Here is a 24,870-nt window from a genome sequence, read left to right on the forward strand (position 1 = left end):
GTGAGCGAGTGAGTCGGGGTGTGGTGCAAGGTGTAATGCTAATGGTAATGGTTTTATTTCATTTGAACATGCATCAGTTCCACATGTCCAAAAAAGTAGGAAGAAGCAAAGCTTATTAAATCCTACCCCTCCATCTGGTACTTTTACAATCAGTAACTGTTGCATTTGTTCACTTCCTGCTTTCCATAATACAGTTTAAGGTTTTTTAATTCTTAAAATTTTTTAATATTTAAATTTTTCAATTTTTTGTTCTGTACCGAAGTAAGAGGTTATATGACCATACAATGACATAATGGGTACCACAGTAACTGTCAATATAGTGATATATATATATATATACAGGGGTTAACAATAACGATGTACCGATGACCCGGGGCAAGTTAAAACAAAATTGGGGCAAGTAAATCCAATCCCATAGGATTCCCTTAGAGACATCTGGATTGTTTATTAATCTGAAAATAGCTATCCATATCCTCCCTGAAGAAGTTTTTAAAATCAGAGTCATTCATAATGAAGTGAGAGAGTTTCCAGTGGGCCCTTGGGGTCTAATAATTTGGAAAATTGGTGATCGGAGATTACTATACTATGGTAATGGTATGATAATCCAGTCCAATAGTCTATTATCTGTGAGGGAAAAAAATCAATTCTGGAGTATGTACGGTGATCCTGGGAGAAAACAGAAAAAGCATAGTTGGATTTATTAAAGAATCTCCAGGGGTCGTCTAAGCCAAGCCGGTTCACAAAGGCCCAATTTGGCCCATCCAGGGTTTCCGAAGACGCAGAATTTGAGGGGGGTAGAGCAGGAGACAAACAAACAAGGGGGGGAAAAAAAGCGATAAAGTGATTGAAGTGCATCCGCGACCGGAGTGTCTCTCCTTTACCGCAATCTGGGGAATTACAGTATTCCTATCACTGCTAGTAATCCCTTTGACATGTAATAACACCTTGCAACCACATAACGGCGCCATTGTAACATGAGGTAGTTGAGAGTAATGCTTAGAGGTAGTCATAGTACTGATATTACTGCTAGTAATTCCTTGGAACCACAGTTGAGACAAGATGGAAGTAATATCGAAATACTGTACTCAAGTAGCGTGGCACGGCGGTCGAGTGGTTAGCGCGCAGACCTCACAGCTAGGAGACCAGGGTTCAATTCCACCCTCGACCATCTCTGTGTGGAGTTTGCATGTTCTCCCCGTGCATGCGTGGGTTTTCTCCGGGTACTCCGGTTTCCTCCCACATTCCAAAAACATGCTAGGTTAATTGGCGACTCCAAATTGTCCATAGGTATGAATGTGAGTGTGAATGGTTGTTTGTCTATATGTGCCCTGTGATTGGCTGGCGACCAGTCCAGGGTCTACCCCGTCTCTCGCCCGAAGACAGCTGGGATAGGCTCCAGCACCCCCCGCGACCCTCGTGAGGATAAGCGGTAGAAAATGAATGAATGAATGAATGTACTCAAGTCCAAGTAATTTTCTGTTTTAATTTTACTCAAGTACATTATTGTGCATTTCTTTGCTGATTGGCTGGTGCACCATCAGTGACATGGTGCAATCCTGTTTGACTTTCCTCGCTGCAGAAACACCTACAGTAGATCCTGTCTTTCACTGGAGGTATACTTTCTACCAGCGAATAGTGAAAATATCAGATTCCTAAACACTTGGAAAATATACAACATACACTATGGTGCGTTAAAGGACCAGTGAACAGAGAGCAGCAAGAGGCCACTCTTGGCCAAAACACCCACAGACCGCCATGCATAGTGTTTGTTGTGTGACCCCTTTGTTTTGCAAAGGTAATAAAAACTGCCAAAGTTTGGTCTTTATTTCAGGCATTCTCTCTCCTGTTTAGGATGATACCATTTTCCCACAACAGGTTCTTGTAGCTGGAGAAATGCACGCAGCATGAAGGTGTCCTCTTGAGCGTCAGCTGTGTATGACGGCTGTAAATCTACTTGATGCGTAGCTCGCGACATGTGCTTTGTTGAAGAAGACCAGTGGCGCTGTAATATGTCTTAGTTGGAGGTCAGAAAAGACGGCAGCCTCCAGATGTTTCCACGTGGCAAGGGTGAGCTGACATCCATCACCCAAGTAGTAGCACACGTGCTGGGGGATGTGATGGAAGAAATATATCCAAGCCGCCACGTGCTCCGGGAAGAAGAAAGCTCCACCCTGCAAGGCAAATGTCAGGTTATGGCAGGGTAAGGTACGATGCGATACGATACTTATAGGTTATCACATGGTTTGTCTGGTATCAGGCCCGGTATCATGCCCCCAAGTGTCAGTATCAGCCCGAGACTGAAGGTCAAGGGCTGATACTGGCACGCGGGGGCATGATACTGGGCCTGATACCAGACAAACCATGTGGTGATCTTATTATGACATACTATTTAATCATGAGCTTATTATCACGTACGATTTAATCAAAAGACCATTTTGTTTCCAGAAAATGTTCAGTTTATTACATGTATTATATCTAAACAGTGGAAACACAATAATTGCACAAATATTTCAACAATAATATTTTATCAACAGTCTTATCTTATCAATGTCTGACAATTAAAGTTCCATTAATCAAGTTTGGGTAGCAAAACAAACGCTGTGTGTTCACGCTCATGTGCTGTTCTCTGATTGGTTGTTTCACGGGCACGATACCAGAGCAGCGCGCTCTGAGTGGACAGCTACGGGGGCTGATACTGGACATGGTTAAACTCTATATTTTATCAGTATCACTGCCCTGGGCTTTGACACAGTATCATTTCGGCCTTTTCCCGTATCATTCATGGGCGCTTTCTATAGTACAGGGACAATTATTACTGTAGTATGTGATGAGGTAGGTTAGCTTAGGGTAGGGTAGGCTTGGTTAGGGTAGGACAGGGCAGGTTGGGGTAATAGGGTAGGCTAGGTTAGGGTAGGATAGGATACGGTATAGGGTAGGGTAGTGTAGGTTAGGATAGGTTAGGGTTGTGTAGGACAGGGTAGGTAAGGACAGGGTAGGGTAGGGTAGTCTAAGGTAGAGTAGTGTAGGGGAGGTTAGGGAAGGGTAGGCTATGGTTGTGTAAATTAGGGAAGGGTAGGTTAGGTGAGGGTAGGTTAGGGTAGGGAAGGATAGGGAAGGGTAGGATATGGGTATAATTCATCTTGAACATGTAAACATCACACAACCCAATTGACAATTCGGCATGTCCAAGAAGGAGCGTTTAGCAGACATGATGGTAGTACAGGAATAATAACTGATGAAGTAGTTTTCAGAGACAGGATTGGGTGGAACAGATTGATTTGCTGTGGCGACCCCTGAAGGGAACAGCTGGAAGAGAAAGAAGAAGAAGAAGTATTTGTCAGAGGTACAGCGTGGTCACGAGTACAGACAGTGTAATTGCTAAGCGTGATGGATTGGTCAGTGTGAGACTGGTTAGACGTAGAATTATTGTATGTGCTTCTTCCTCCTACTTTGTAAACATCCGATGCTTGTGTTGTTTCTTCAACTCGCCCATTTTAGTACATACTTTCATTTCCTTACTCAATTTGTTCCATAGCTTCATTCCACTTACAGCAATGCTTTTCCACAAGGTTTTTAGCCTTGTCCGTGCATAGAGGATCATATTTCTCCTCTCTTGTTGACAAGAAGTCTTTTACATGTTTGGGTAATGTGTTAAGTATTTGTTTTGTGCATCACTGTATCTGTTTGCAAGTTGACCAGATGAGGAAATGCTAATAATGCTGATTTTAGGAATAAAGGGTTGGCGTGTTGTCTCGAAGCGGCATGCTGGATGATCCGAACTGACCTTTTTCTGTAGCATAGTGAGAGTACTATATTGTTGTTGCAGTATTTCCCCTTTGTAACTTAGATATGACAATACTAGAGAGCAGTAGAGAGTATGGGATGATTAATGTTCCAAAACTAATTTTGCTTTATTCAGTATTGATATTTTATGTTGTATGTCTTTATTGTGAGGTTTCCAACTCATCTTTTCATCTATTATTGAAATATATAGGAATGTATTTCCATTCACTCTTTCAAAGTCTTAATCAATTTGTATTTGTCTTTTTTCAACTTGTCAAATAGCATTATTTTAGTTTGACTAAAGTTTGGGCATAGTCTTATTATTCTCTAAGCATCTTTTTAGCAAAGCTAATTCCTCTGTGATTTTATTATTAGTTCCTGTGTACTTCCTCCAGAGCAGAATGAGGCCGTATCGTCTGATACTAGTTTCAAGTCCTTCATGACTTTACAGATGTTTATGTATACACTCAAAAAATAAATGTTTAGCCTCAACAAAAAAAATCAACGCAACAGTTTCCATTAGTCTTTCTTAGTTATGACAACTTAATTTGAAATTAACAAACAATATTGCATTGCACAAATTAGCTTTTCCTCTTCAGTCAAAGCTCATTTTAAGTAATGCTTACTGAATAATTGTTGTCATAAGGACAAGTTTTTAAGTTCGTAACTCAAAGAAATATGTTAAGTCAACTGACTTAATCATTTTATTCAAAGTAGTTTAATTTGTGGTCTACTTAATTATAATAACAATGCACACAGCTTTTTAAGTAGCAGTAACTTTATATATATATATATATATATATATATATGTGTGTGTGTGTGTGTGTGTATATTATGTTACCAAGCTAATTTTATTAAGTCATGGCAACTTGAATTTTGTTTTAAGTTTACCAACAATAAAATTTGAGTGTATATGACATGCTAAATTAAGTTCATGTAATAGCCAACATTATTATTTGAACATAACTTAAAAAATAAAGTTAGCAACTTAGAAAGTTTATCTAAATCAATTAATTACATTTTTTTTACATTGCATTTATGTATTAAATCAAGTGTCAACAGATACTCTGAATTACTTTTTAGAGTGTAGATGAAGCAGTTTTGGTCCCAGTATTGACACCTGGGGTACTCCACACAATGTATTCAAGCTACTTGATGTACAGTATATACACTGAAAAAAATAATCCTTTGGATTTACTTGATTTTAATGTGTACATCGGTCCCACATGATGAGAATGTGAATGACTGACAAAATTTCATTCTTCTTCTCAATGAATTATTACTTGTTAAATCAAAATATTTCAATTACGTTCGAGTATTTAAAAGAATCAAGTTGATTTAACACCAACGAATTGAGTAATATGAAAGTAATTTTTTCATGTTCAGATACCTGTTTTTCAAATGCAACTCTAACTTGATTTGTTAATGCTAATATAATTTAAATGTATTATGTAACTTGAAAGCAATTTTATTATGTCCTTACAACACAAGTTAGCTCTCTAAATTTAACTTGATTTGTTAATGCTAATATAATTTAAATGTATTATATAACTTGAAAGCAATTTTATTATGTCCTTACAACACAAGTTAGGTCTCTAAATTTAACTTGATTTGTTAAAGCCAGTCAAATACATTGTAGACAATTGTGTGTGCAAATACAAAAATCAAAACTGATTGTATTGACAAAATGTAGTGTATTGATCGTGATCTCAGTGCAGCTTTAACTTCAGCATAAAAACACAACTTTCAAAACACAAATATTGAAAATACAAATCACGTTAAAACACAAAAACAGTTTTCACAGTAAATTCACAACAAAAATGAATTAAAAGTAAATTCTGCATAAAGTGCAATGGATTCATCTTACAAATAATCTAACTTTTTTCAGAGTACCAGGTTCACAGCAGATAATCTGAACCTATCACAGTACATTCAAAAATATAATGTGAGCTTGAGCATCCAAATAGAACATAATAACAGTAACAGGTTTGTAAACAAAAAGCAATAAATCCTGCATAAACTTGTCACTGAGAAACAAAACTTAAAAAAAAGTGCAGTCAATCCAGTCTGAACTGTTCACTGATGGAGCCTGTTTTTCAGAGCAAGTGCTCTGTTGGAAAGTTTCCCTCGATCCAGTTCCATCCAGATCTTTTGAATTACCTCAAAAGTGTAGCGGAGGTCAGCAGGATAGCTGAGGTTGAGCGCATACATCAATCCAAATAAAACAGCAACACCTAATGCTACATTATCAAGGTTTTGTAACACCTTGATGCCTTCAAGAACAATGCCAATGTCCTCTGCTTCATCACTTGAAGCATGTTCTTTGACAACATATATACCAACTGTAGTGTCTTCAATGGCCTTGTTGATCGTGTTCTGATCCAGGCTCTGTGCAAAACAGACAAAAGGTAAGTAAAGAAGTTAGGTAAGTCAAACCTAATCACCAAGCCCCATCGAGAAAAGGATAAACAAAATAGTGACACTCGATCTAGTAAGGTCAAAGTTAGAATGGAGGCAAATTTAGAGACAACACAGGACTCTTTTTCAGCACACGCGCACAGATCAGACTGTTGGCAGGCAATCAGATATTTAATGAATTTCACAACAAGTCTTGAGAACCTTCTATTCTACCTGTAAGTTCATTTACCAGCAACAAGAAACACTGTAATGATTTTTGGTTATGAAACAGTAAAACAATTGACTTAAAAAACAGAATATACTATATTCTTTTAATCAATAAACAATTTCCACACAATGATCAAGAATGGGAACAAGAGAAGAGCGGAAGAAGAACACAAGCACCGATTCATATACATACCACATATTCCTGTAGGAGGTTATCTGGATCTTCGCCCATGTAGACACAGACTCCTTTAATGATGCACTCTCGTCCAGCATCTACATCATCACACTGAAAGGACATTTCTAGATTAGCATCTTAATTCACCACATGTGCCTTAAAGCGATACTCCACTTTGTAAGTTTAATCCACTAAATATGTAATATGTGAGACTTCGTATATCTCTCAATGGATGAAAATGCGGAAGCCTCGCAAGATCGACGCCATCTTGACATCCAGCTACAGGCTACAGTTGACATTTAGGCTAAAAACATGGTGTAAACGGCATCTTTCACGGTCAATTTTTAATGTTGTGGCTCACAGACACTTGATTACACCACACAAGCAGGATGGAGACGTTTTGTGTTCTTTTTTTAACGTTTCATCTGTGGTCACCATTCACTGCCATTGTACTGGATGAGGCTACCCTCTTTCTCCTAAAACTCAAGCATTGTTTTGTGAACTGAAGATCTTCACTCATCACATCAGAATGGAGGAGAGTACATATTTAGTGGACTAATCTGGCAAAGTAGAATATCGCTTTAATCTCCTGGTATAAACTGTCCTATGGGTGCACATTTCTTTTCCTATGTATGCAAGTTTCCTATGACTGTGAGAGCCTTGCCGTGTACTCCATGTGAGAGGAGGACTGAAGGGACTTAGAAAAAGAGGAAGTAGAAAATAGAAACAGGAAAAAAACAGAAAAGAAAGAGGAGGTAGACAAATATGAAGATAAATAAGGAAACAGAGGAACAGTTTAAGATGATACAAAAGGATGCAACAGTGAAAGGACAAAAATGAAAAGTAAACGCAAAATAGCAGAAAGAATTTTTGATTGCGAGAGCCCTGCATTACTTACATTGGCAATTTGTGCAGTGATTCTTTTGAGCCGTTCACCTAGCTGTCCTCCTCTCTTCTGGAACAGCCTTGTCAAGTTGTCAGTGTGGAGGTCCACCTGAGAAAAGAACTTGGACTGAAGTGGTACAGTCGTGATTCTCTTGAATTCAGCGTTGATCTGAAAAAGCACAGAGGATTCAGGGAGAATGTCACCATCACACAAAGCAGACCAGGACAGGCAAGAGGGAGATGAAGCACATACAAACAATGTGCTATCAGGTACATTAGCAATTTGCCAGTGCATACAAGCTTTTCATTTAATCAACAGCAAATCTAAGATGAAAACCCAGCATGAGATCAGCCTTACCTCACTGACTTCAAACAAAGCAGGCCATCTCGCCATGAAATCATCCACCATCGGTGCATCACGAACAACCTCATGTCTTCTCAATGCGAAAGTCTTTTCCATGTTGAGCTTGACAACCTCTCGGTTGTTCCTCTTCCTTACATCCAAGAGTAAAGCTTTCCGCATGGCTTCTAGACTCTCCTCAGTTTCTGCTGATGGGTATGTTGGGCAAAAATTAACTTCTGCTGTGGTGCAAAAGCTTGGACCTACTTGCTACAGTTTCTGTGCACCCCTTACAACTCCACATTCCCTGCACCTAATCCTGTAACATACATCAAGTTCATCATTAGTCATATCATTCATCCACAATGTGCAAGCCAAATTGAAACAAAAAGGCTCACGGCAATACCATAATTCAAAACAAGATGGAAACCTGCTATCATGTCCAAATAAATTGATATGTTTTCAAACACAAGGACTAACACTAGCTTGTTTACACCAGCAGGATAACGCAAGTCTGTTTTTTCAAGTATAATCAAATGCGAAAATACAAATAACATTTTCTATCAATAATAATAATAAACATTTTTAAATGTATCTGAAGGTAAATGAAAATGCAAATTTAGGGCTTAAAGTAATATGAGAGCACTTACTATAGAGCCTTCTCAATATGTATGATGTAGACAGTGAACCTGTGAAATAAAAAATAAATAAATAAATCACACACAATCATAAAGCAAAGGTGCTAGATGCAGACATTAACTTTGATTACACTTTCTAAACACAATGGCAAGTAAGGATAGGATTATCTAAAGCACACACACAAACAGTCCTAAACATGCCCTAACTTTGTACTTTGTACTAGTTCTTATTTCCCACATTACATTCTCACTCCCAGCGCGTCAAAACCCTTCGGTGTCAGTTTCTGACTCCCAATCTAAAATCATGCATAGTGAAGAGCGACGTCACTTTGATTGGCAGCTGACTGCTGGCGGTCGGCTGCAAACACCTAGCTCATTCAATCACTGAAATCCGTCTGTGTTTGCGGTGTTTTTGAATTTCGGATAATTTTTCATGTAAATACTGGATAAATAACACGGCTTGCTGTGTGGTTAATTGTACTAACAGACTGTCCAAACAGTCGGCGCTCCGTTTTTTTTCATCACTTCGTTAGTTAGTTACTAGTAAATAGCGAGCTAATCAATTAGCATCGGGCTAAAGCCCTCCAGCGAGCTGCCGCCGGCTGGTGGTGTCACTAGCTAACGTTCCCCAACTTGATGCAAATATCAAGGCTATACATACACACTAATAGCTAGCGTTAACATGCCGTTGTAATTGTTATATTTGCTGCGTTACTGTTTGAGAACAGCGTTCTACTTAACTATCACCCAAATTACTAGAACAGAAACATATACATTTGAAGACCTTACTTTTTCGGTGACTGGTCCGTGGCTTGCTGCCGCAGAGTATGGCAATTTTTTCCACGAGCCAACTTTCGCGGGCTCAGTGATCTTCTTCTTGGTTATTTGCCATCCAAAGATCGGCGCATCAGCGCCAACTTCTGTTCCGGAGTGGTTAATGACATGTCCTGGCGATATTTGAATGTTTTCCATTTCCGGGTGGGACTAAACTCGATTACATTGACTTTGTTTTTTTAATTTGATCAAGTTCATTTTACATGAAAGAAACTAGCATGTTCAACATTATCCAAAAACAACTTAAGTCTGCTTGACTAAATCACGTTCCCAAGCAGAATATAATTCAATTGTGTTGCATATACAAACTTTACTTTTGTAAATTCAAAGACCCACTGTTTCTCTTTTTTTCAGTGTAGTTTCACATATTGCTTCTTATCTGCTAAGTAGCCTTTAACCCAGTTCAAGGCTAATCCTCTGATGCCACATCTTTCTCATTTCCGAATTAGGAGATTGGGATTCATTGTATGGAAGGCTTTTGTCCAATCCAGAATACTGCAGCCGCATACTTTCTAGAGTGTATTGCATTAGTCATTTCCTCAGTGCCACGGACGCTGAGATGTTAGCTCTTATTCGTATTGGCTGAAATGTGACACCAGGACTCCACGATCATCTATCAGTGGCAGTTCTTATGTGTACACGTAGTACATCTATCGCCAATCCAGCGACCAAATTGCCAAGTTGCCAACACTGCTTGTCAATCAAACAGCCGCAGCTACTAAGCGCAATGAAGCGGACTAAACTCATCTAGCGAATTTTTTTTTCCAGCAAATTTCAAATCGTTGCCCTCCTACTGTGTACTATGAATAACCCAGGCTAAAACAATATTTCCCTTCATCCTTGACTTCAACAACAGGACCAGAAGCTACCTTTGCAGACACGTTGCTCAATGTGGTTTACCAATTTGGCCGCTAGAGGGCAGAAGAGCTGAGGAATCCAAGACTGTTGAGCACCGTTGGTAGAAATCACAAGATCATGTTTAACATCCGGTCTAGTAGTTAGCGTGCAGACCTCACAGCTAGGAGACCAGGGTTCAATTCCACCCTCGGCCATCTCTGTGTGGAGTTTGCATGTTCTCCCCGTGCATGCGTGGGTTTTCTCCAGGTACTCCGGTTTCCTCCCACATTCCAAAAACATGCTAGGTTAATTGGCGACTCCAAATTGTCCATAGGTATGAATGTGAGTGTGAATGGTTGTTTGTCTATATGTGCCCAGTGATTGGCTGGCGACCAGTCCAGGGTGTACCCCGCCTCTCGCCCAAAGACAGCTGGGATAGGCTCCAGCACCCCCGCGACCCTTGTGAGGAAAAAGCGGTAGAAAATGAATGAATGACAGCAGGGCCGTTGACAGCTTTGGCTGGGCCCGGAACATACACACACACACACACACACACACCGGTTCTGCCCCCCCCCCTCTCATGGCCCTGATCCCCAACCATGCAAAACTGGACTATTGATGCCTGCTGAGATATAATTCTGGTGAAGTCAGCCAGACTAAAGGACCAAATAAATAGGAACGTTCATGTTAATGCCGTAACAAAGTGCAAAATAGCATTCTTATGCCACTTTTGAATCAGAGTGAAAAAAGCTACTGTGACAATACGTTTCAGCTCACGCTTCTGCTCCTGAATGACAGCACTCAAAAGGGTGAACATTTGTGCAAAAATGCACCTCCACTGTGTTGTCTGGGCTAAACCCAGAATGCTTTCATTTGAAAAAGAAACATAAATCATATTTGTCAAATGGAACCCACACTTCCAATGGTATGGTATATCATATGTGGATAATGATCATGACTTGGAAGGACTTGAACATTTCCAGCCTATGACTTGGGATTTGACTTGACTGGTCTGGTCTTCAGTTGTGACGTGGACTTGCACACCTTTACTTGGGATTTGGGACATGACTTGGTTTTGCACGTCTTTGGAGACCTCCAGACAAACGACCGACTCGACTTGTAAGAAAGGGAAACAGCGCCATCTGGTGCTCGAAAGCTCCCTGTCTTACTGCAGAGATGCACTGTATGACATTTTTCCTATACGGCACCCACTAAGGGACCTGGAAATCCGGTGCCGAGCTCAGTAAAAAATACGCGAAGCCAAGCATTGACCTGACACTTCCTCTTTCAGAGATGGTAAAAACAAACGAATGCTTCCGTTCTTAATTGCCGGCTATTTATTCCTTGATTTGTTTTTGCTGGCTGCTGCGGTCACTTGTCCGTTCTTAAGATTGCAGGCATTTGCTGACACTCCCTAACAATTTGCTCCGAGTCATCAATTATGCAGGGCAGCGGAGCGCACGCGGAGCCAAGATAGCAGCAGCGGCAGCGGCAGCAGCAGCAGCAGCAATATGGCGACAGCCGCAGTTGGGCAACACTCTTTTCTACATCCGCTGTCCTCCGGACGCCGACTGGATTCCTGCTAGAGGCGTTTTGGCAAAGTAAGTGACATGTTTCCTGCTTTGTGTCATCTTTGCTTCGCCGCGCGGGTCGCAGTCCCACTTTGCCCACGGACTGCGTCCCAATGCCGCAGAGCGCTGCTCCCCCTCTCGGCATCCTTCCTTCGCTCCCGCGGCGGGGATACCCGACACGCAACCTGACACGATGTCTTTACATGTATCGGCGAAAGAAAGAACACGGCGAAAGAAATGTGTGGTGATGTGATGAGATGTTTTTCACTGGGTGGGTGGGTGGGGAGGGGGGGAAGCCGAGAGTCAGCATGTTATTTTGGGGTGTTGGCCTGCCTTGTTTAGGAAGACATCGCTCCATACAACATACGCAGATACAAAGTCTCATCAAACTTCTGTTTGCAGTGCCTCATAATAATAATCCACAATCATTCCATTTTGCGCCATTTTCCCCAGAAGGTGCATGTTGGCTGGAGGGGGTCTGTGACTCCCCACTGTATGACTTCGTGGCATCCTGTAGCAGCATCATACTGTCCCACACTGCAGCAGGCATTCTACACCAATACAGCTTACAGGTGCAAATGTGCTGCTCGCACAGGCGTGGGTGGGAAGTGGACTAATGTCTCATGTTGTCACGTGTGCTTGGGACATTTCTACATGGAATATGCGGATGCTCCCAAGCAGGCGTGCCGTCAGTGTGCAATGCATGCGTGAATGAATGAAATGGCACATGTAGTAATGTATATATATATATGCAGACTGAGGTTATGTGAGGCCTCTTTAGTATTTGGCAGCCCGTCTCATCAGGTATGCTGGACACGGGCCTTGGGGACGGCCCCGTATGCTCCAATTTCCTGAAGTAAAATACGGCAGTGTAATACTTGAAAAAGTGCATGCAGACGTTGGATGAAATCAAGCAGTTTGAGTCGCCAACAGATTAATTGCTTTCAAATTCGATTGACATTCGAAATGATTGAAACGGTTGAGTGAGGCAATGTTGACGCCAAAGGCTTTCCCACAGGAAGTACGTAGATCTCTCTCAGGGTTACCAATGGCTAAGCTTCTCACAATTCTTAAATACATTCCTAAATTGCCTTGTACATGTTACACAAAACCATCCCAGTCATGCAGTACACAACAGCCATCACCAAATGGCGGGCCTCTGTCTGGATATGGACCCAATGATGGCCCATTACGGACCTGTGACCAACTCAAGTGAATGGGAAGATGATAACATGTAATCATGCTCGTGGATCCATCGTAGCAGCAGTTTGCCAGCATAATTACTTCAGCTTTTAAGTTACATGGCATCCAACGCAGTGACATCACTCAAAATGAACCTATGAAATCATTTTACTCGCTGCTTGAAGGGGAACCATGGCTCAGGAAAGGAAAGGTGAAAGGATGGACCATATAGTGGACAGAAAGGAAAGGTGGAAGGATGTACCGTATAGTGGACAGAAAGGATAGGTCAAAGGACAGACAGGATGGACCGTATAGTGGACAGAAAGGAAATGTCAAAGGACTAACCCTATAGTGGACAGAAAGGAAAGGTGAAAGGATGGACCGGTATAGTGGACAGAAAGGAAATAAGGTGAAAGGATGGATTTTATACTGGACAGAATGGAAAGGTGAAAGGACGGACCGTATAGTGGACAGAAAGGAAAGGCCAAAGGATGGACCCTATAGTGGACAGAAAGGTGAAACGACAGACCGGAATAGTGGACAGAATGGAAAGGTGAAGGGATAGACCAGTATAGTGGACAGAAAGGAAAGGTGAAAAGACGGAATTTATAGTGGACAGAAAGGAAAGGTGAAAGGACGGATTGTAGTGTGGACAGAAAGGAAAGATGAAAGGACAGAATTTATAGTGGGCAGAAAGGAAAGGTGAAAGGACGGACCGTAGTGTGGACAGAAAGGAAAGGTGAAAGGATGGATGGTAGTGTGGACAGAAAGGAAAGGTGAAAGGACGGACCGTATAGTGGACAGAAAGGAAAGGTCAAAGGACGGACAGGATGGACCGTATAGTGGACAGAAAGGAAAGGTCAAAGGACTAACCCTATAGTGGACAGAAAAGAAAGGTTAAAGTACGAGCCGGTATAGTGGACAGAAAGGAAAAAAGGTGAAAGGACGGACTTTATAGTGGACCTTTATAGTGGACAGAAAGGAAAGGTGAAAGGATGGACCGGTATAGTGGACAGAAAAGAAAGGTGAAGAGATGGGCCGGTATAGTGGACAGAAAGGAAAAAAGGTGAAAGGATGGATTTTATAGTGGACAGAAAGGATAGGTCAAAGGACGGACCCCATAGTGGACAGAAAGGTGAAACGACAGACCGGAATAGTGGACAGAATGGAAAGGTGAGGGGATGGACCAGTATAGTGGACAGAAAGGAAAGGTCAAGGACAGACCGGTGTCGTGGACAGAAAGGAAAGGCGAAAGGATGGACCGTGGTGTGGACAGAAAGGAAAGGTGAAAAGACGGAATTTATAGTGGACAGAAAGGAAAGGTGAAAGGATGGATTGTAGTGTGGACAGAAAGGAAAGGTGAAGGGACGGAATTCATAGTGGACAGAAAGGAAAGGACTAACCATATAGTGGACAGAAAGGAAAGGTGAAAGGATGGAATTTATAGTGGACAGAAAGGAAAGTTTAAAGTACGAGCCGGTATAGTGGACAGAAAGGAAAAAAGGTGAAAGGACGGACCCTATAGTGGACAGAAAGGAAAGGTGAAAGGATGGACCGGTATAGTGGACAGAAAAGAAAGGTGAAGAGATGGGCCGGTATAGTGGACAGAAAGGAAAGGTCAAAGGACGGATCCTGTAGTGGACAGAAAGGAGAACCGACAGACCGGCATAGTGGACAGAATGGAAAGGTGAAGGGATGGACCAGTACAGTGGACAGAAAGGAAAGGTCAAGGACAGACCGGTGTCGTGGACAGAAGGGAAAGGCGAAAGGACGGACCATGGTGTGGACAGAAAGGAAAGGTGAATGGACAGAATTTATAGTGGACGGAAAGGAAAGGTGAAAGGACGGATTGTAGTGTGGACAGAAAGGAAAGGTGAAAGGACGGAATTTATAGTGGACAGAAAGGAAAGGTGAACGGACGGACCGTAGTGCGGACGGAAAGGAAAGGTGAAAGGACGGACCATAGTGTGGGCAGAAAGGAAAGGTGAAAGGACGGAATTTATAGTGGACAGAAAGGAAAGGTGAAAGGACGGACCCTATAGAGGACAGAAAGGAAAGGTGAAAGGACGGATTTTATAGTGGACAGAAAGGAAAGGTGAAAGGACGGACCGTATAGTGGACAGAAAGGAAAGGTCAAAGGACGGACCCTAGAGTGGACAGAAAGGTGAAATGACAGACCGGCATAGTGGACAGAATGGAAAGGTGAAGGGATGGACCAGTACAGTGGACAGAAAGGAAAGGTCAAGGATGGACCGTGGTGTGGACAGAAAGGAAAGGTGGAAAGACGGAATTTATAGTGGACAGAAAGGAAAGGCGAAAGGACGGATTGTAGTGTGGACAGAAAGGAAAGGTGAAAGGACGGACTTTATAGTGGACAGAAAGGAAAGGTGAAAGGACGGATTGTAGTGTGGACAGAAAGGAAAGGTGAAAGGACGGAATTTATAGTGGACAGAAAGGAAAGGTGAACGGACGGACCCTATATTGGACAGAAAGGAAAGGTAAAAGGACGGAATTTATAGTGGACAGAAAGGAAAGGTGAAAGGACGGACCGTAGTATGGACAGAAAGGAAAGGTGAAAGGACGGAATTTATAGTGGACAGAAAGGAAAGGTGAAAGGACGGACCGGTATAGTGTATGTTTGTTCTTCCATCACCCAGAGCCGTGACTCGCCTACGCTGTATCTCTTATGTCGTGACACCACAGTTGCTGGTCAAAAGTGGGAATGGGATGTGACATCGTGAGGCTTCTTTGGAAGGGAAGTATCCACCTGATTCTCACGCCAATGGCATCTTTAACTGATGGGAGAGTTGTGTGCTGCAGAGATCTTACTCTGAGGTGAATAAATGTGCCACAAAATCTGACAAATCCCAATGTTGGTGACGACAACAACAAGAATACGTGAAACCGAATGAAGATGTACTGAGACACATATTCAATGATTTCCTATTTTTTATTGAACTTAAAAATAAGCCTCTTTGAAATACAGTTTAGGTGCCAAGGTGTTCGTGTTGTTGAAATGTTTGTTTTTCATATTGGCTAGTTTTTTGAATGCAGTTGAAGGCAAAATAAGAGAAATAAAATTGCATAATTGGACCTTTTACTCCTTTTTCAATGAAAAGCACTGGTATCCAAACGTGCAGCCTCTCGTCATGCCTTGCTAAAACATCTTTCTGCTGCAAAATGTTGAGTGAAGGAATTTGAGATTGCTCTGTCTGTAGATGGTGACAACAAATGGAAACATAATAAATATATGAAATAATGGAAGTCACCAGCGGTCAGCATCAGGAAAGATGTATCAGGTTCCTTTGTGTATTTTTAAGTCATACTAGTCAAAAAACAGTCATAAGTTGAAGTTGAGGTGAAAAGGCATGGTTGTAGTAAATGGCGTTTAGAGAGTGGAAGGAAATGTAGATCTAGTGAGTGCAGTACTTGCTGCATCCAGCAGAGGAGCTGTTGAGTGAAACCTGCTGACTTTCAATATATAATGATTTTTGTTAAAGGCCACCGATTATAAGATTTGATTTTTTTGTTTTTTTTTCTTGCTTCATCGCAAACTAATGCAAGCTTACAAACTTTACACATTCATTCAGTCATATTCACGAGGGTCGCAGGCGTGCTGGAGCCTATCCCAGCTGTCTTCGGGGGAGAGGCGGGGTACACCCTTGACTGGTGGCCAGTATATTTATAAAATATCACCCACAGAGCTGGTTCACGCAGCCAAACAATTATCAATTCTTATTATATTCTTGATTATTTAGCCATATTTATTTGTGATAAATTTGTGAAGTATTTTTTGAAAAATTAGACACTGATGAGCAAGGAAATGGCCATTCACTAGGCTTGCCACCGATCAGTATCATCAGCCGATATCAGGGTAAACAGCACAGAATTGATATCTGCTTTAAATCGATAGTTGCTTTAAAACATCGGTCCACTGTGCCAATCAGCTCCGCCCCCCCGCTGCAACATCCACAACAAGCATGTCTGCGTGTGTGGGACTTCCTGTCTTGGTGAGAGTGATAGAAGTGTTGCACCCTGCAAAACGTGCCTCAAAAAAATGTCTCACCGGTGTAGCACTTTGAAACGCTTTAGATTGGTGCGTGACGTTTTTGCCATGTCCACACGGATTTCAAGCTGATGGACGAGTACCGGCATTTTGTCTCCTCTCTGGGATGCTGAGGGCACAGACGAGGGGGTCGGCTGGGGATCAATGGCTGGAGGGGCCCAGCAGAGGTGGATAAACCTGCTTTTCATTCAGGTTTCCGTTGAATCATGTGAGAAGACTAGAAATAAATGTGAAGTAGAAAAGGTGAGTTGTGGGTACCAGCATGTTGTTCATGTTGTGGTAAAACCAGCATATTGGTTTTGTTTGGCTGGAAATAAGCTATGGAAAGAAATGTTACAAACATGAGTAGCTCTTGGACATTTTCATTTGGTAAAAGTATTTCTCCTAAGAAAAAAACTTGTTGACCCTAATATAGCCAGTAGTACATGTAAACATTTACACTGCATCTATGGGATCCCTATTGGTATCTGTATTGGCCCTTTTCACTCATGCATGATCGGGATTGGTATCGGCATCAATTTCTTTATACCGCTTATCCTCACTAGGGTCGCGGGGGGTATGCTGGAGCCTATCCCAGCTGTCTCTGGGCGAGAAGCGGGGTACACCCTGGACTAGTTGAACATCCCTACCGTTCACAGTAAAAAGTAAACTTACTGTACTGTACTAGCAGTGCAGTAAAAAGCAGTCCCAAGTCTCAAGTAAAGACATGCAGTAAAAAAAAATATCCATACTTGGTGTAAACAGTTTGGGAAAATGATGTGATGCTTTGAGAAGTTTGTTTTTTATGGATTGTGTGTCCTTAAAATACTGAATATCACAATCGCACTTGTCATTTAAGGCAGAGAGAGATCATCAATGTATCGGTGGCATAAAGCACAATGACATACTTGCTCACAGTGCAGCGAAACAAAAACACACACCACACACACACACAGTATGTTAACACATCACATAAAACAACTAAGCATCACACACAACTTTAAACTATTTCCAAATGCCTACAAAGCATGCTGGGTAGTCCATCTGCAACAACGACATGAAGTATGAAGAATATCGTTGGAATGTTAACATCTCCTTGTTTACTTCTCCGACCACCTCGACATATTTTACACAAAAATGCAACAAATACGGGAAAATGTCGGGAGAAAGAGTACCACAAGCTACCCAGCATGCCTTGCGGTGGGGATATGAGTGTAATGTCAGCATGTGTGTTGCGTGTAGATATTAGTTCATACAGTATGCCCACATGGTGCAGCAGGCAGGTTCCTTTGTGTATAGTGTGGGCTTTCCTGAGAGACTGCCACCCCTGTGAAGAAGATGGATGGATGGATGGATGGTGTGTTGACATGTTGTGATGTTTTTCCTCCAAGCAGAAGTTGTTTTGGTGACTGAAGCATGCCACAGTAGCACTACATGTTACTAGCTACACTTTTCCTGTTAAATACTTAAGAAAATGAATTTGGAAATGGCCAGTGGGCCGGGTGAAGATGCCTGGTGGGCGAGATGTGGCCCGCGGGTCGCAGTTTTCCCTTTCCTGCATGACCCACGCGCTGCATAATTGAAGTGAAGGCTCCCTCCAAGTGCTGCATGACTGCTGGAGATGGCGGATGGGCATTTCATATTCCTTGCTGTGTGACATCCAAGTAGTTGCGACACTTCTGGAACTCAATCGGACCACAACCAATCAGATGTTAGCTCATCAGGGCAGGGGAGGGAACGGAATGAAGCCGGTCTTGCTGTTAGGTGACGGGACGCAGACATTGGTGGCACGTCTTTTCCCTGCACAAAGGACACGGCAGCTTTTGGGAGACAAAAGGAGACCCACGTGACTTGTGATTCATTAGCTTTGCAACTGCTCTTATTTGTGATTCGTGGCAGAGGTTTTAAGGCCCGAGTCAAACGGCATTGTGGCGATGAAACACCAGCGCTCCCAATACAGTAGTACAGTGTTCATGCACCCACCCACCCCCTTTTAGGAAGCACCTTGAAAGGAGATCAATGGGGGAAAGGAGACTTGGAGGTTGTGCCGAGGTTGGGTTACTTGAAGCAAAGTAAGTTGGTGCTGGTGCGGCTTTTTCTTTGTTTCCTTCCTTGTGTCTGTGCTTGAATTTAGGAGGGGATATCAATCCAATGTGCTAGCTACTAGACAGCTCGCAACTAGCTTCACCTCACACTGGCTCCCAAAGCCTCAGGCCACTAGCCAAGGGGAACATATTGGAGTGTTTTGTTTTGGAGGATAGGTGTAGCGTTCCTTTCTATGTTGCTATGTGACATCCACGCACCCAGGAAGGAAGTACTACACGTATGACACGTTACCATCAATGTACCTGTTACAGTATGTAACAGTATGTAACAGTATGGATAGAAACCCTTGTTGGAGCTTATTGGAGTTCTCTGAATAAATAGCTGCCTTTTTAGGTCCAATAGGTGCGTTCCATTACTTGCATCCATTTGCTGCCTCTTTTAACCTGATTTTATCTGTTTTTATGGAGGGTAACATTTTTTTTTTAAAGTGCGCTTTTCCTTTCAGCAGCAAGAAGACGACAGTAGACAGGGTAATTATTATTCTGGCAAATAAAGTCACCATTTTGAGCATTGTAACATACTTGAAAATGTACAAAATCTCGCAAGCATTTATATCTTTTATTTTATAATTATATTTATAATTTTATTATATTTGTATTTTTATATATTTATATATTTATATTTTAATATTTTAATATTTTAATATTTTAATATTTTAATATTTTAATATTTTAATATTTTAATATTTTAATATTTTAATATTTTAATATTTTAATATTTTAATATAGTTTTGTATATATATTATATAAACAATAATATGTATGTTATTAAAAAATAAAATATTTAATATAGTTATATAAAATTTTATATATCGAAAATTATTCACGTTCATCATGACTGGATGCACGGAAATTAGGACTGCACCAATTGATCAGCCATTGATTAGTATTGGCTGATTTCCATAAAAACACCTGATGTCGTATGCCAATAAATGCCTTCCAAAGCCAATCGGTGTGCTGTGTCACGTAGGGTTGCCAACACCCGTATTGACCTGACAAAGGACGCACTTTCTCCCGTACTGCCACTAGAATCACAACTAGTCTGTAAAACGTCAGCGGCTTCAGTTTGATCAGCTCCTTATCAAACCTATTTGCGTTCGACTTTTCTTACATCTTTGTTTACACGTTTTGCCTAGCTGTCACTGGCTGAAGCTAGCTGGCTAGCTTGAGTTTCACACGTCCCTGTGTGAAAAAATGTGCCTGAGCCACCCTTAGCAGCAACAAGTGTTCTGTTTTCACCATTTGTGGATAATGGCTCTCACTGTGGTTGGTTGGAGCCCCAAAGCTTTCGAAATGGCTTTAGAAGCTTTTCCACACATCTGATCACTTTTTCAAACAGGGCCATGTAGCTTTGGAATTTTTTTCCCCTTCATAATAAAAAGTAGAATTTGAAAAATGCATCAAGTGTGGCTTTGTGTTTTAATGGACTAATATTTACATTTCTTTCATCTGTAACATGTGTGACCATAAAACATCAGGAAGGGCCAACACTTCTTCACACCACTATTTTATGTACTTATTTCTAAATGTTTATTTTTAATGTTTTAAATTACTGAATGTTTTTAATAATAAAATGGTTTGAAATATTTTAAGCATTAAACCATTTGTGTTGGATATTAAAAAAATGTGTTTAAAATATTGAACATAACATTTAAAAAAAAAATCTAATTTATTCAATTTACTTTACTTTTATTTACTCCCTAGTATTGGGAGTCATGGAAAATACCTTGCGTATATGCAAAAGAAAAACACTGAAAAAGAAAAAGAAATACTTGTTTACTTATTCATCATATATAATAAATATAGCAAAAGTCTTCCACAGTGATTAATTTGACATTTTAAAATTAACATTTGACATTTTTAATTTGCCACAATAAAAGGCCGCAAAATAATGCAGTAAAACGCCTCTCTTGGGTGGCCTTTTGTTGTGGCCAGCCCAAGACACGTCTGTGGAAGTCATGTTCCACCAAATTGTGCAGAGGGTTGACACATGGGGCATTGAAGAATGTATTACATTAACCTGAGGATTTGGGTAAAAGGGCTAGTACAGAAATGTAAAACCCCGGTCCAACCTCCCAAACCAGGAAGAAGACTGTTTTTTTTTAATCTAATAAATGTACATTTTCTAAACTAATACTTCTCTCTTTCAGAGCTGGATGTCTGCTATGGAAAACAAATAAAGAAGATATAGCTGCAGGATGAAAACATGGCCGCACCCCTTATTGCACCCCCAGGACCTGACAGCTTCAAAAAGTTTACCCCAGAGTCGCTCGCTAACATCGAGAAGCGGATCAATGAAGAGAAGAACAAGAAGCCAGCCAAGCCCCGGTCGGACAGCAGTCACCGCGACACATCTGACGAGAATGAGCCCAAACCCAACAGAGACCTGGAGGCTGGGAAGAGCCTGCCCCTCATCTACGGCGATATTCCTTCCGGCATGCTGGCCACACCGCTAGAGGACCTGGATCCGTTCTACGTGAACCAGAAAGTTAGTCTACACTGTCACTGACATCGTTGACTTGATGCTGTGTAGTGTTCCTGGTGCCCTGACCCGACCCGCCGCATTCCTAATCCTGCCCTATCCCGAGTCCTTCTTGACACGCCCCCCCAACCCCATCCCTATCCCCATCCCCATCCCTGGTCCTTCCTGATCCGACCCGCCCTATCCCTAATCCCGCCCTATCCCTAGTCCTTCTTGACCCGCCCCAATCCCTATCCCTACCCTTAGTCCTACCTGATCCGACCCGCCCCATCCCTAGTCCTTCTTGACCCGCCACCCCATCGCTATCCTTATCCCTAGTCCTTCCTGATCGACCTGTACTATCCCTAATCCGGTCCCCCATCCCCATCCCTGTCCCTGGTCCTTCCTGATGCGACCCGCCCTATTCCTAATCTCGCCCTATCCCTAGTTCTTCCTGATCTGACCCGCCCTATCCCTAATCCCGCCCTATCCCTAGTCCTTCTTGACCCGCCCCAATCCCTATCCCTACCCTTAGTCCTACCTGATCCGACCTGCCCTATCCCTAGTCCTTCTTGACCCGCCACCCCATCCCTATCCTTATCCCTAGTCCTTCCTGATCGACCTGTACTATGCCTAATCCCGTCCCACATCCCTTTCCCTGTCCCTGGTCCTTCCTGATCCGACCCGCCCTATTCCTAATCTCGCCCTATCCCTAGTTCTTCCTGATCCGACCCGCCCTATCCCTAATCCCGCCCTATCCCTAGTCCTTCTTGACCCGCCCCAATTCCTATCCCTACCCTTAGTCCTACCTGATCCGACCTGCCCTATCCCTAGTCCTTCTTGACCCGCCACCCCATCCCTATCCTTATCCCTAGTCCTTCCTGATCGACCTGTACTATCCCTAATCCTGTCCCCCATCCCTATCCCTGTCCCTGGTCCTTCCTGATCCGACCCACCCTATCCCTAATCCCGCCCTATCCCTAGTTCTTCTTGATCCGACCCGTCCTATCCCTAGTCCTTCTTGACCCGACCTGCCTTATCCCTAATCCTTCCTAACGTGTGTGAGACTGTACAGTTATTTTGACACAGTATATTTCTACATTGGGTCTTAAATCCCAACCCGTTCCAAGCATTCCACCATCTGAACATTCAGGTGACCCATGTAGCATATTGCAAACATTCCCAGTTTTGCTGTAACCCCATATTTGTTATGAAAAAAATCCTTCTGATCTTAAGAATTCTTACTACTTCCCTGTTTCTCAAACGATTCAAACCATTCCAACACCAAAACATTGAAATCATTAAGATATTGTATTTTCAACATTTTCCTAACATTTAGATGGACGCAATGTTTCCACCTTTCTTAACCCAGTTTTAAGTCTTGTTATTAATGCTGCACTTCCAATACATGACACTAGAAAGTACAGTCAGTACAGCGACATTGACCTGTATGATCATGTATCACAATATTTTTGGGCTGTATTACGATACGACTAAATTCAGTGGAGTCCGGGGGGGCAACACATCCATCCATCCATTTTCTGTACTGCTTATCATCACTAGAGTGGGGCCTGGGGCTTGACATATAGACAAACAACCATTCACACTCACATTCATACCTATGGACAATTTGGAGTCGCCAATTAACCTAGCATGTTTTTGGAATGTGGGAGGAAACCGGAGTACCCGGAGAAAACCCACGCATGCACGGGAAGGACATGCAAACTCCACACAGAGATGGCCGAGGGTGGGGAAAGACAAAATAAGAAGCCAAAAAGTTACCACTTCCACACAAAATAGGAGGAGAACTCATTCATTCATTCATCCATTTTCTACTGCTTATCCTCACAAGGGTCGCGGGGGTGCTGGGGCCTATCCCAGCTGTCTTTGAGCGAGGAAACCGGAATACCCATAGAAAAGCCACGCCCAAGTGGAGAATCCAAGCCAGGTCTTCCCATCTCCTGACTGTGTAGCCTACATGCTAACCACTGTGGCAGATACTACACATGTAAAAAAATTTGCATAATTCGTTGACGACTGTCAATGTGTGAGTGCCTGATTATTGTCTTAACATGGGTGTCCTCTGATTGGTTGGTGACTGGCAGACTGAGTCTACTAAAGTGGGATAGGCTTCAGTTCACCTTGAATATGAATGCATGAATATGTAATATAGAAAAGCTAATATGGCTGGAATATTGTATGTGTCCATCATTTTCTTCTTTTATGTGACATACGTGTTAGCACCCACCCCCTCCTCCGTGTTCTCACCTCTCCAGGTTGCTCATCCCCTCCACTTGACCGACAGTCGTCCTATGGCATAGCGTCGCCCTGTATGTCAATGAGTGGCTCCAACTGGACTGTGTGTGTGTGTGTGTGTGTGTCACGGTCAGCTGCAGGAAACCTGATCACAGCACTCATGCATCAGAGACGAAGAGGAGAAATGCAGCGTTGCGGTTCTTGTGTTCTGCCTGGGCTTTTCAGATGCCTGCTGTGATTAGGCCAATCTGCAGCAACGGATGGACGCGGCGGCATGCTTTTATATGGCGTAACATTTTACAGCAGAAATATTGGCTTGACTTATATTGACTTTGACAAAAATTGCTTCCTGGAAATGACACAGCTCGCTGTTGGGATGTTTAGCAGCACACCGTTTGCTAACTGCATGTGTTGTTCTGCACCAAAACTCAAAATACTCAATTACGCCGACAAGATTCCATTGACAATGATAAAAACAGATCACGGTGCTCCAATGGATGGGCCACCGATCGGTATCGATATTAGTGAAAAAGGACTTTATCGACATCGGACATTATTTGCTATAAAATGCAGATTAGCTCTGCCCCTGCTGCAACATCCACAACAAGCATATCTACGTATGTGTGTGGGACTTCCTGTCTTTGTGAGAGCGATAGACGTTGCACCTGGGTGGCCTTTTGAAAAGCCTTAGATTGGCGCAGGCCTCAAAGCTGGAAGACCCGAGTTCAATTCCACCCTCGGCCATCTCTGTGTGGAGTTTGCATGTTCTTCCCGTGCATGCGTGGGTTTTCTCCGGGTACTCCGGTTTCCTCTCACATTCCAAAAACATGCTAGGTTAATTGGCGACTCCAAATTGTCCATAGGTATGAATGTGAGTGTGAATGGTTGTTTGTCTATATGTGCCCTGTGATTGGCTGGCGACCAGTCCAGGATGTACCTTGCCTCTCGCTCGAAGACAGCTGGGATAGGCTCCAGCACCCCCGCGACCCTTGTGAGGATAAGCAGTAGAAAATGGATGAAAGAATGAATGAGTTCTCCTCCTATTTTGTGTGGAAGTGGTAACTTTTTGGCTTCTTATTTTGTCTTTCCCCACCCTCGGCCATCTCTGTGCGGAGTTTGCATGTTCTCCCCGT

At 42.4% G+C, this 24,870-nt stretch overlaps 2 protein-coding genes across 7 annotated transcripts in view; one reads left to right on the top strand and one right to left on the bottom strand.

The window, feature by feature from the left end:
- Positions 1 to 5,665: 5,665 nt before the first annotated feature.
- LOC131105903 (uncharacterized) lies at positions 5,666 to 9,383 on the bottom strand. Its single transcript, XM_058054402.1, has 6 exons — positions 9,236 to 9,383; positions 8,459 to 8,497; positions 7,827 to 8,127; positions 7,482 to 7,637; positions 6,602 to 6,694; positions 5,666 to 6,171 (listed from the first exon to the last, which is right to left on the bottom strand). Exons 3-6 carry the CDS (start codon positions 7,989 to 7,991, stop codon positions 5,860 to 5,862), a joined length of 726 nt encoding a protein of 241 aa, XP_057910385.1. The 5' UTR covers positions 7,992 to 8,127; positions 8,459 to 8,497; positions 9,236 to 9,383; the 3' UTR covers positions 5,666 to 5,859.
- A 1,899-nt stretch (positions 9,384 to 11,282) lies between these two features.
- scn8ab (sodium channel, voltage gated, type VIII, alpha subunit b) overlaps positions 11,283 to 24,870 on the top strand; it is a 73,271-nt gene continuing 59,683 nt past the window's right edge. For 2 of the 6 annotated variants that reach the window (XM_058054345.1, XM_058054342.1), the window contains exons 1-2: positions 11,283 to 11,718; positions 21,171 to 21,508. In XM_058054345.1, the coding sequence (XP_057910328.1) occupies positions 21,227 to 21,508 (282 nt within the window). In that variant the 5' untranslated portion in view covers positions 11,283 to 11,718; positions 21,171 to 21,226. The remainder of the gene's footprint in view (positions 11,719 to 21,170; positions 21,509 to 24,870) is intronic. The other 4 variants (XM_058054340.1, XM_058054339.1, XM_058054346.1 and 1 more) reach the window with 2 other exon arrangements.

This window comes from Doryrhamphus excisus, chromosome 18 (assembly GCF_030265055.1).
Source record: "Doryrhamphus excisus isolate RoL2022-K1 chromosome 18, RoL_Dexc_1.0, whole genome shotgun sequence".
NCBI lineage: Eukaryota > Metazoa > Chordata > Actinopteri > Syngnathiformes > Syngnathidae > Doryrhamphus > Doryrhamphus excisus.

Excerpts from the sequence above, each read along its gene's own strand:
- LOC131105903 (XM_058054402.1), bottom strand. The coding sequence starts at position 7,991 with ATGCGGAAAGCTTTACTCTTGGATGTAAGGAAGAGGAACAACCGAGAG. Across the intron at positions 7,638-7,826 it reads CTTTGTTTGAAGTCAGTGAG|ATCAACGCTGAATTCAAGAG; the intron begins GTAAGGCTGATC and ends GTGCTTTTTCAG. Across the intron at positions 6,172-6,601 it reads ACCTCCTACAGGAATATGTG|AGCCTGGATCAGAACACGAT; the intron begins GTATGTATATGA and ends TGTTTTGCACAG.